The sequence below is a fragment of the Rutidosis leptorrhynchoides genome, chromosome 9, assembly GCF_046630445.1.
Source record: "Rutidosis leptorrhynchoides isolate AG116_Rl617_1_P2 chromosome 9, CSIRO_AGI_Rlap_v1, whole genome shotgun sequence".
Classification (NCBI taxonomy): Eukaryota; Viridiplantae; Streptophyta; class Magnoliopsida; order Asterales; family Asteraceae; genus Rutidosis; species Rutidosis leptorrhynchoides.
The window spans coordinates 339,865,627-339,878,757 of record NC_092341.1 but is presented as its reverse complement, the minus strand read 5'-3'; the positions used below and the strand labels follow the sequence as shown (position 1 = coordinate 339,878,757).

The 13,131-nt window shown below is 33.4% G+C and overlaps 1 protein-coding gene across 1 annotated transcript in view; it reads right to left on the bottom strand.

Moving 5' to 3' along the window:
* Positions 1 to 12,040, bottom strand: part of LOC139866015 (short-chain dehydrogenase TIC 32, chloroplastic-like) — a 40,792-nt gene extending 28,752 nt beyond the window's left edge. Inside the window, exons 1-3 of the mRNA XM_071854142.1 lie at positions 11,950 to 12,040; positions 11,572 to 11,803; positions 11,362 to 11,441 (exon numbers count right to left, since the gene is read on the bottom strand). Of these exons, the coding sequence (XP_071710243.1) occupies positions 11,362 to 11,441; positions 11,572 to 11,803; positions 11,950 to 12,040 (403 nt within the window). The remainder of the gene's footprint in view (positions 1 to 11,361; positions 11,442 to 11,571; positions 11,804 to 11,949) is intronic.
* Between the last annotated feature and the right edge of the window lie 1,091 nt (positions 12,041 to 13,131).

The window sequence follows — 13,131 nt, the reverse complement described above, 5'->3', positions numbered from 1 at the left end:
AGACAACTTTTCTGATGAATATCTATTGAAGATAGATTATAAAGAAATCCCATGGTTTGCAGACTATGCAAACTACTTAGTTTGTGGATTCCTTGAAAAAGGATTATCGTACCAAAGACGAAAGAAATTTTTCAGTGATATAAAACACTATTTCTGGGAAGATCCACATCTGTTTAAAAGTTGTCCCGATGGAATAATACGCCGATGTGTATTTGGAGATGAAGCTAGTAAAATTTTAAACCATTGTCACACAGGACCAACAGGAGGGCATTATGGGCCTCAACTAACAGCAAGAAAAGTTTATGAAGCTGGATTCTATTGGCCTACAATTTACAAAGACGCACACTTTCTTTGCAAATCCTGTGATGCATGTCAAAGGGCCGGAAAAATAAGTCAACGTGATGAAATGCCACAAAATGTCATCCAAGTATGTGAAGTATTTGACATTTGGGGTATTGACTTTATGGGTCCATTTCCAAAATCTCATAATAATCTATATATACTCGTAGCCATTGATTATGTATCTAAATGGGCGGAAGCACAAGCTCTCCCAACTAACGATGCACGAGTTGTAGTCAACTTTTTAAAACGTCTTTTTGCAAGGTTTGGAACACCGAAAGCTTTAATAAGTGATCGGGGTACTCATTTCTGTAATAATCAACTTGAGAAAGTTCTTAAAAGATATGGAGTAACTCATAAAATCTCCACCGCATATCATCCACAAACAAGTGGACAAGTTGAAAATACCAACCGAGCTTTAAAACGTATTCTAGAGAAAACCGTAGGATCAAATCCGAAGGAATGGTCCATTAAATTGGAGGATGCACTCTGGCCTTTTAGAACAGCCTACAAAACTCCAATTGGAACCACACCTTTTAGACTTGTTTATGGAAAAGCATGTCATCTTCCAGTAGAAATTGAACACAAAGCATTTTGGGCTTTGAAAACATGTAATCTTGATTTACATGAAGCCGTACGTCTACGATTAAGTCAACTAAATGAATTAGAAGAATTAAGACATGAAGCATACGAAAATTCGTTAATCTATAAAGAAAGAACGAAGAAATGGCATGATAAAAGAATCAGAAGTTCAAAGGAATTTAAAGAAGGTGACAGAGTTCTTCTTTTCAATTCACGATTCAAGCTATTTCCTGGAAAATTGAAATCAAGATGGTCTGGACCATTCATAGTGAAAAGAGTTTTCCCATACGGAACGATAGAATTAATAAATTCAAATGGGATTGAATTTAAAGTTAATGGTCACAGAGTTAAACATTACATACATGGTCCGATGGAAGTCGACAACGAAGTTAATCACAATTTCGACACCACAGCTAACTAAGTGTGGGGAGAATCAAGTCTTTAAAGGATAATATGTATTTCTGTTAGAGTTAGATTGTCTATTTTCGTGTAGTTCTCGAAAATGGAACCCGAATGGTCTTTCCCTAGCAGACCCTAAAGAACTAGTCTTCTCCCCCCATTCTGAATTTTTATTTTTATTTTAGGTTTTTACGGAATGAAGACTGCCTGTGAACTAAACCATGGTCTAATGCTACACGCTTTGATCACTAAAAGAAATAATGACATACTACCGAGTGAAATAGTATCAGTAATCAGAGAAAGAATGGACGGAGTTAGAAAAGAATCCAGATGCGAAGATAATAAGTTACAATTTGGTAAAGGAAAATCAAAATCCGCAGCGAAAAGAAGAGCACGACACCTAGAAAGATGTCACAAATGCGGAAAATGGTCACATGGAGGTAAATGTTCAAATAATCAAACCTATTCAAATACCGAATTTGTTACTTTATGCAGAGACGGACCGTTCACATGTTTAGAAGAAAAGACACTGAATGCTCGAGGTTACGCCTATGTAGCCATGGAAAATCAATTAAACCGACTATCTTATGAATGGGATAGATCATATAACTAAGAAATCTATTCCACAGGTATGTCTGTACAGTTTTTATTTTTATTTTTATTTTTAACCTTTTGATAATAAACGCTAATTTGTTCGCTAAAAAGTATTAAATTGGTATTGAATAAAATTAGGTTTGGCGACCGAAATTATTGATATCATTCAAAAATTTATTACATCACTGCGAAATTTAACGTTTATTCTTAAGGTATAAATATCTTTAAACAATCAACCCAAAATATTTCAAAAATTCGTCATGAGTTAAATTAGGTCTTGGAACCGAAATTACTTTACCGAAAAGAGGGGCGCATATTTTTGATAATATTTGATTGATTAAAGTGGGATAAAAAGACAAAAAGATTTTTAAATTTATTTTTACCATATTTTTAAAATTAATATTTAAATCTTAAATTAATATTGTAAATTTTGTAAAAACAATATATTTAAAATTGTAAATATTTGAAAAAATTAATATAAGTTTGATATGAATTTATGAATTTTTAAATTAAGTTTGGTGTGAATTTTTAAAATATAAATTCTTAATTTTATGCATTTTAAATTCTAAGTTTGGTGTGAATTTTTAATAATAATTTTGAATTTTATATTTAAGTTGTGTGAATTTAAAAACAAAAATTTACTTTATCTCATTAAGTTAAGAATATGATTTTTAAAATTCGTCGTAAGTTGAAGACTAGGTCTTTGAACCGAAATTGCTTTACCCGAGGGAGGGACGAGAACTTTTATTATCATTATTTTTAATCTTATTGAATTAGAGTATGCCAAAAACATTGAAAAAACCCAAAAATCTTAGCTTTTAAAACAATCGCTACAAAAAGACAAATTTTAAAATTTTGTCGAAGGACGGACTAGGACATCGATCCGAAACGACCTCGTCCTAAATAACAAGGGAAACAAAATTTTAAAATTAATTTCTTAATTGTTTTCAAAAGTTAATGATTATAAAAAAAAAAAAAAAAACAAACAAACTCCGCGATTCGCGGAGTTTGAAGTGTATTTTGCCGCGACTCGCGGAGGGACCGAAAATCAGAAAAAAAATAAAAAGAGCTGAACGATCAGTGCACCACACAACCCCAAAACAGAAAAATAGCTGCGAAAAACCAACGAAAAACCACCCAAAAACACCCCAAAAATCTCAATTTTTAACCGTTAATCACCAAATTTTTTGCTAAAATCATGTTGAGAAGGATGCTATCTAAGAATTACTCAAGAAAAACGGTAAATTTCTACACCTAAACACCATTTAATTCGAAATTTGGTGTTCTTGAGCTATTTTTTCCCCAATTTGATTTTGATGCTTTTTAGTGTAATTAGGCTTAAATTGTTTATGTATTATGCTTGTATAACCTAGATTGATGCTGTTTAACATGATTAGAAGCCTTAAACTTCAAATTTTGAGTAATCTAGGGTTTGTGTTCTTGAGCAAATTTGGGGCTTTTTGATATAAACAGGTTATGGCCGATTTTTGTCATGAATTGTTGCTAAATTAAGTAGTGTAACATGTCTAGGTAGTTAAATGATCCAAACTTTGAGCCTAAACATGATTTTGAGAATTAAAGTGGACTTTTTCAAGTCTAAAATTCATGAACTTGATTTTTGAAAGATAATGCCATTTGAGACTTGTTTAATTGCTAGTAATGATTATTTTGACATGTTATTTGAGTTGAATGCTTATGAACTTGGCGAAAATTTTCGTATATGCTTATTTGAAAAAGTGTAGATTTGATAAAAATGTGAAAATAAGCTTAAGTTTGATATAAATTGATAATGTCATTGTAATTATTTTGATTGATGATTTTGCTGACACTAATGCATATTTGGATGCACAAAAATTGTGTTTGATGTGTTTTGCAGAATGAAAGGGGTGAATCTTCATCCCAAGCCCGCAATGCTCCTGCTGAGAATTTGGAACAACAGAAGGTGGATAACTACTACAAGCAGGATATACCTCATCCAGTCATGACCTTTTCCGATATGCACTTGGAAGAGTTGCACCCGAACCTGAGATTTGACAGACTTTGGATAGATTATCCAAAATATCAACGGGGTTTGCATACTCTTCATTCTAAGGTTGTTGAGGTACCGAGGGTCATAGAATGGGGACCCTTAGAAGCTGTAGAATTGGTCGGGCCAATTAGGGAATTACTTGTACAGAGGTATGGTAATTCTTCTTTTAATAACTGGGTACATTTATTCACCATACGTAGACCTGTATATAAAGTATGGTGTGAAGAATTGTTATGTAGTATAGAGTTGAATGATCGGGTAGCTAGTTTAACCGATCGTTCTTTTATTAGATTTTTGTTAGGCGGTTCGATGCGCCACATGTCTTTACTGGACATGGCTCAGGCTTTACGTATATATACGCCTGAGGAGTTAGCGTCTGCCGATTGTAGAGGATTGATACTAAACGGTAGAAAGATAGATGAAAATTTTGATACACACGGTGTGTGGAGTCAAATGACAAGCCATCACCGTTTCAAAGGGGGAAATTACTCTTATTTGGATATAGATAGAGCCGAATTAAGAGTGATACATAGGTTTTTAGCTAATTCGATTACACAAAGGGGTAAAAACAAGGAAAAAGTAAATGAACAGGATTTGTTTTACCATATGTGTATTCGAGACCCACAAAGCGCTGTAAGTATACCATATTGTGTGGGTTATTATTTATCAGCTATGGTTCGGGGGATGCGACCACATAGCATAATAGGAGGTGGTATTTTTATTACTTTGATTGGTGAATATCTCGGTGTGGATATAAGTCGGGGGGGATTATTAGTAGAAGAACCGGAACCCCGCGATACTATAGGTTTAAATGTATACCATGGTGCGAAAGTTTTGAAGAGGCGAAATAACGCCGCAGTACGATACCATGGTAAACATCCACAGGTGGAGAGAAACCAGCAGCAAGGTAATGTAGGAGGGGGGAATGAGATGCAAGAAATGCATAGGTTTATAGCTTCTCAGGAATACGAAAATGCTAGACATAGAGCATTTGAAGATTGGCAAGTTTCAGAACCAAATCATAGCTCATTGCCAACATATAGATAGAAACTATATTCCTACACCGAAACCCATCTTCCCTCCTTGGTCTATTGAGATGCAGCCACCATATCCTACGTATGACCCTGCCGAAGCATTCTATAGCACTTATGGTTATGCCTGGAACCCCTATTGGTACCAATATCATCCTTAGTTTACTTATTATTTTTTTTATTTTGTAATTTGTAATTATTGATACATTTAATATTTTTGTTAATATTGTAATCATTTTTATAATTATCTAACTTTTATTCTTAGATTTTAATAATTTTTTGAATGTGGGGTAATATACCAAACTTCAAAAAAAAAATATGTATATATGTTTGCAGTTTATCTTATGTGCACAACAGGGTAAAACAACGCATTTTCAAAGACTGGCATTAAGTTCAGCAAAAGCAACTAATTTTGACGACAAGATGCAAAATATATGTGAAATAACAACAAGACGGAATGAACAAATGATGTGCACCATTTATCATTCAGCAAACAAACGCCAATATATTTGGAAACTTTGGTAAAATTTAATCATTTTCACACAAATCACCCTCAATAATTTAAATTGTTACTGATTTCTTGCAAATGAGGGCATTGCAAGATCTTAAGTGTGGGAAGGGGTTAAATTCTTTCGGATTTTAAAAATTTTTACTTTATATACTTGGTTACCATTAAAAATACTAGTAAAGCAGTAGTTGTATTAGAATCTAGTGCTCTCTGATAAAAAAGAACAGCCCTAATCTTATATACTGACTACCCAATTCTAGTAAAAATTTTCAAAATTTTCAATTAAATGAATTCAAAATCATGTTTATACATATTTGTGAACGATAAAACTAGGTTTTAACACCGAAATTATTGTTACCTCGGAAAGGACATAAATTAAGAAACAAACTAAAATGTTAAAATTCATTTAAAATGGAATAGAGGACGATAAAAAGGAAAATAAAAGCCAAGTGTGGGAAAATTTACCAAGTTATCTTAACATATGTCACATATATCTGTAACAAATAACTGAAAATACTTTTGCTTTGGACTAAACTAAACTGTTTTACCCGATGAAAGAAAATAAGAGATGGATCTACACGATGAATCAATTCCATCATTAAAAGGAAGTAAAGTCTTCCGAAAAAGACACGCGCTTCTTGATTTAGGTCATGAAGTTGTCGTCCAGACCAGCTGTAGGTTGACGAAAAATCTAGAAAAGTCATCACTAAAATCAGCAGGAAATCCACGGACCTCAGCATTAAACAGGGTCGCCAAGTGGTCAGATTTATCCTAACCATGAGAAGGATTTATCTCGTACAATGGGGGGGGGGGGCACCATGCAAATTAGCTGGATAAGACTAATGAATCAGATCCCCAGAAAGGATAATCTCCTTAAAGATTAAAAATCAGCTTTTAAGACTGATATTACTCAATCCTAGAGATTGACCTTAAAGATTGAGAATTACAAACTCATGGAATTCGATGATATCTAAACTCGAACTTAAACGAGAAAATATTTTGATCAAAATTATAAACCGATTTGTTTTCTGAAAACCCTATTTTCAATGCGTTCATTACCATTGAACGTAAAATCCTAGGAATTCACCTGGAATTCATTAGGTCACCTGAACTAAATCGGGTGTCAACCGTAAGAACGGTGGTTGCATAGCATGGTCAAAGACAGGACCTTGTGCCAGGCCGAAAAATTATAAGGGTGAGCTTTACTATTGCTCCTACCAAGGATAGTAATTGCGTCCGACACGTTATAGACCATAATCAAAAGCATGTCACGGGACATTGCCTTAACAGTTGCTTGTTCAACGCTTTCCTTTCAACCGGACGGTAGTTTGCCGAAAGGTAATATACGGAACAAGTAAACCGGACGTGTTGCTTTCCTAATACAAGGTTAGCAAGTGGGTGACACAAAACCATAAGTTTTGAGCTAAAATTTTCAAATCTGAAACCCACCAAACCCACAAAAATATTTTGCAAACACCGGTAAAGGGTTATCCCGGAAAACTTATCTAGGGTAAAAACTAGATTTAATTTTCAAAAGATCAAATGTTTTCATAAAGATCCAATTTCCTTAATGGATCTAATTTTTTTTTAGTCATGTGGGACTGTAAACCATATCGTTACTACCATTGTTTATACCGCCATATAGAAATCACTGATGTACAAAGTGTGAAGAATAAAGAAGTGATTCTAGTATTTCAAGACAATATTGCTTGAGGACAAGCAACGCTCAAGTGTGGGAATATTTGATAATGCTAAAAACGAACATATATTTCATAGCATTATTCCTCAAGAAAGACAAGCTTTTAGTTGCAATTGTTCTATTTACAAGTGATATTCGTTTAAATAATAAAAGGTGAAGACAAAAGACAGATTCGACGAATTGAAGACGCAAACGACCAAAAAGCTCAAAAGTACAAAAGACAATCAAAAAGGTTCCAATTATTGATAAGAAACGTCTCGAAATTACAAGAGTACAAGATTCAAAACGCAAAGTACAAAATATAAAATTGTACGCAAGGACGTTCGAAAATCCGGAACCGGGACCAGAGTCAACTCTCAACGCTCGACGCAACGGACTAAAAATTACAAATTAACTATGCATATAAATATAATATAATATATAATTAATTATATTAATTATATATATATTATATATATATTATAAAACCGTCGGCAGAGAAAGACTCCAAGGGTGTGAGCTGTAAATTCATCCTCCGCGACTCGCGGAGTTTGAAGAGGCTTTTGCCGCGAGTCGCGGAGCCCCAAAAATCGAAAATCCCTATAAAGCCAACCGAATTCTGATCAAAATTCATCCATTTTTTTCTTCCTCATTCATACGTAAAATTTATATTTATATTTATAATTTATATTTTAATTTTAATTATAATTCTAATAATAAGGGTATGTTAGCGAATATTGTAAGGGTGTAAGTCGAAATTCTGTCCGTGTAACGCTACGCTATTTTTAATCATTGTAAGTTATGTTCAACCTTTTTATATTAATGTCTCGTAGCTAAGTTATTATTATGCTTATTTAATCCGAAGTAATCATGATGTTGGGCTAATTACTAAAATTGGGTAATTGGGCTTTGTACCATAATTGGGGTTTGGACAAAAGAACGACACTTGTGGAAATTAGACTATGGGCTATTAATGGGCTTTATATTTGTTTAACTAAATGAAAGTTTGTTAATGTTAATATAAAGATTTACAATTGGGCGTCCCTATAAATTACCATATACACTCGATCGGACACGATGGGCGGGGTATTTATATGTACGAATAATCGTTCATTTAACCGGACACGGGAATGGATTAATAGCCACTAGAATAATTAAAACAGGGGTGAAATTACATTCAAGGGTAATTGGTGTAATTGTTAACAAAGTAGTAAAACCTTGGATTACACGCAGTCGATAACCTGGTGTATTCATTAAACAAAGTATTAAAACCTTGTTACAATTCGAATCCTCAATTAGTTGGAATATTTAACTTCGGGTATAATAATAATTTGACGAGGACACTCGCACTTTATATTTATGACTGATGGACTGTTATGGACAAAAACCAGACGGACAGATTAAATAATCCAGGACAAAGGACAATTAACCCATGGGCATAAAACTAAAATCAACACGTCAAACATCATGATTACGGAAGTTTAAATAAGCATAATTCTTTTATTTCATATTTAATTTCCTTTATTTTATATTTAATTGCACTTCTAATTATCGCACTTTTATTTATTGTTATTTAATCGCACTTTTAATTATCGTACTTTTTAATTATCGCAATTTTATTTTATCGCACTTTTATTATTCGCAATTTCATTATCGTTATTTACTTTACGCTTTAATTTAAGTCTTGTATTTATTTTATATTTTACATTAGGTTTTAACTGCGACTAAAGTCTTAAAATCGACAAACCGGTCATTAAACGGTAAAAACCCCCCTTTATAATAATAATATTACTTATATATATATTTGTATTTTTATAAAAGTAAACTAATATAGCGTTGAGCTTTGTTTAAAGATTTCCCTGTGGAACGAACCGGACTTACTAAAAACTACACTACTGTACGATTAGGTACACTGCCTATAAGTGTTGTAGCAAGGTTTAAGTATATCCATTCTATAAATAAATAAATATCTTGTGTAAAATTGTATTGTATTTAATAGTATTTTCCTAGTAAAATATAAACTATTTTATATACACCTCGCATAACATCACTGATGTATACGAGTCTTGTAATCATGTTGTTATGGAGCCCGAAAGCTATATTGAAGCTTCCAAACACGATGAATGGAATGAAGCCATGAAATCAGAGCTTGAAATGATTAAGAAAAATGAAACATGGAAGCTTGTTGATTTGCCAAAGGGTAAGAATGCAATAGGTGTCAAATGGGTGTTTAGAACTAAGTTTCAACCTGATGGTTCAGTTCATAAACACAAAGCAAGGTTAGTAGCGAAAGGATATTCTCAAATTGCCGGTGTGGATTTTAGGGAGACTTTCGCTCCAGTTGCTCGTCATGACGTGATCAAGTTATTGTTAGCTGTAGCTGCTCAACGCAATTTGAAAATTCATCATCTTGATGTGAAATCTGCATTTTTGAATGCTGAACTTGAGGAGGAGATTTATGTAAAGCAACCTCAAGGCTTTGAAGTAGCTGGCTAAGAAGATAAAGTATACAGACTATATAAGGCACTTTATGATCTAAAGCAAGCACCAAGGGCTTGGTATTCTAAGATTGATGCTCATTTGATAAATCATAATTTCAAGAGGAGTCCAAATGAGTCAACTCTTTATGTGAAACAATTAAATTCTCAAGAGGTACTGATTATCTCTCTTTATGTTGATGATTTACTTGTGATCGGGAGCAACGATAATCTTGTTGAAGAGTTCAAGAAACAAATGAAATCTGAATTTGAAATGTCAGATTTGGGACTCATGCATTATTTTCTTGGCATGAAAATTAATCAACAAACTAGTGGTGTTTATATTTCTCAGAAAAAGTATGCAAGTGACATGCTCAAGAGATTAAACATGTTTTCATGCAAACCAGTCACATCACCACTTGTTTTAAATTGCAAGTTGTCTAAAGAAGATGGAGATAAGCTAGCTGATCCAACTCTATACAGAAGTATTATCGGGAGTCTATTATATTTGGCAATCTCAAGACCCGATTTAGCTTATGCAGCTAGTTTCTTATCAAGGTTTATGACTTCACCAACTAGTTCTCACTTGGGAGCTGCCAGGAGAGTCTTAAGATACTTAAAAGGTTCTCTCGATCTGGGGATTATGTTCGAGAGAAACAAAGATGTGAAACTTGAAGGATATTCTGATAGTGATTGGGCTGGAAGTGTTGATGATATGAAGAGTACTTCTGGTTATGTTTTCAATCTTGGTTCAGGTGCATTTTGCTGGAACTCAAAAAAGCAAAGTGTTGTTGCACAATCTACTGCAGAGGCGGAATATATTGCAATCGCGGCTGCTGTTAATCATGTTGTTTGGATAAGAAAGCTGTTGTCCGACTTGGATCTTACACAAGACAGTCCAACAGTCATCTATTGTGATAACAAATCTGCTATTGCTATAGCAGAGAATCCGGTGCAACACGGAAGAACAAAACACATCAATGTCAAATATCATGTTATTCGAGAAGCCGAGAAGAATAGAGAAGTCAAGCTGAAATACTGCACCTCCGATGATCAATTGGCAGATATGCTTACAAAGTCTCTCACGGGAATGAAGCTAGATCAATTGAAGACTCGACTTATGATGTCCAACAACAATCTTAAGGAGGAGTGTTAGTGTATCTAAGATTGTTATTAGACATTTGTCTTTTGTTATGTAAACTTAATTACTAAGAAAACTTAACTATTAAGTTTTCTTAGCTATTAAGTATTCTTAGCCTTTAAGTATTCTTATCCATTAAGGATACTTAACCATTAAGTATTCTAGGATTCTTATCCATTAAGGATACTTAGCCATTAAGTATTCTTATCCATTAAGAATTCTTATCCATTAAGGATACATAGATATTTTAGTATCCTTAGTTGTTAAGTAATTATCGATATTCGTGATACTTACCTCTTAAGTTTTCTTAGAGGTTAAGAAAGTTAGTTTTTTGTAGCCTATAAATAGGAGTTGTAAACAAGAGTTGTAGAAGATAACAAATCTTCAAATAATATAACCAACCTTCAAATTATTTCTATTCTACACTTTTATTATGTATTCTAATCTACTTAGCAATAAAGTCTTGCTATTTTAATCTTTAGCATCAAAGTCTTGCTAATTTAATCTTTAGCAACAAAGTCTTGCTACCTTAATCTTTCAAGTATAGATTTCTATTCTATTCTTGAACATTTACAATCCTTACCCACATGATTAGTTGCAAATTGTAGCTCAATGTTGTCTTTGGAGAGCAAAAAGGGGGTTGCCAATATCCCTGCATTGTTGCTAGAAACACAAAAACGCGATGCATTACCGTACAAATCAAAATCGTTACATAGATTGATTAATGATTCAGCATTTAAATTTCCAACAAGTTTTATGGTAATTAAGGACTAACAATGAGAAATGATCTTACATAAGGATATTAAGTGGGAGACCTGAAGACTTATAATCCGATGCGAAATTATTAACAGATGCAATAGAACTGACATCTAATTCCATTGCATCTATTTTAGCACTTGGGTTTTGCTTCAAGATTGCTTCTTTAACATCTTTACCAGCTGACATATTTCGGATCGCCATTACGACATGAACACCACGAAGTGCAAGAACTCGGGCGGTTTCGGTCCCAATGCCACTAGTTGCTCCTGTAACAAATTCACTTGGTATTTTCATCGAACAGTTGGTAGGCATTGTAGTAAAACTCTTCAATTGACTGGGAAGATGATGAATCGATGAGATGATATGAGTTAGTTAGCTAGTTAGTTAGTTAGTTAGTTAGTTAGTTAGTTACCAGTAACGATGGCTGTAAGACCCGATCCATCGATCCCGTCGGTAACTTCCTCGGCTGTTGAAAACCCAGATGGTCCTTTCAGTCCAAACATTTTATGAAGCAACCGTTTAAAACTGTCACTACTTGCTACCCTATCCAAAAATGTATTTTACCTTAGAATAAGGTGATTTTATTATAAAAAAATTAAGAATAAATTCTGAATTTTTCCATTTTCATAAAAAATGCATAAGTGTTTTTTACAAAATAATTTAATATTGTGCTACATTTTTAAAAATTTATCCAATTATCATATCAATATTATACACTAACTAGTTCGGTTCAGCCCGCACGATGCGCCCGGGTCTTTCGATCCGCGTATTCATATTTAACGCAGTTTTATTGACAGAAGAAAAAACCGCTCGTGTGTTATACGTTATTGTTGATGTCGTCGTCTTTAGTGTTTTTTAAAATATGTTCGGTTCAAACATAGTTAGTTTATTTTTGTTGATAAAATTATTTCGAGCCTGACGGTGCTGGCGAAAAAATTTAACTCCTGGCGAGCAAGAAAATACGGGTTGTCGTTATGTTTAGCGTGTTTTAGAAAGTGTCTGTTTCGAACGTAGTCAGTATCGTTTTGTTCATAAAATTATTTCTAGTCTGACGCTGCTGTTGGAAAAATGTAAGCCGCGACGAGCGGGAAGATACGGGATGTCGTTGTATTAAGCGTTTTTTAAAAAGTGTCCGTTTCGAACGTAGTTAGTCTCGTTTTGTTCGCAAGAATATTTCGAGTTTAACGGAGTGCTCGGTGAAATTTGAATCGGAGCGAGGAGGAAGATACGGGTTGTCGAAGGCGTTGGGGGAAGTTTTTATTTTAAGTTTCAGAATTGACAGTTTACTCTCCTGAAGTACAGGGTTTTTTTATAAGCTTGTAAAAGTTGAGGGGGGTGTTTTGGCTTTTTTGGGATTGAGTTTGAAAAAATGTCGTTTCATGTGGTGGGGATGGTCAAAACGACCACAAACCCCACCACTTAATGTATTAATGTATTAATATTAATGTATTAATGTATTAATATTAATATTAATATTAATGTATTAATAATAATATTAATATTAATATTAAAATATTAATTAATATTAATTAATATTAATATTAATAATTAATATTAATAATTAATGTATTAATACGAAAGAAAGTGTAGAACA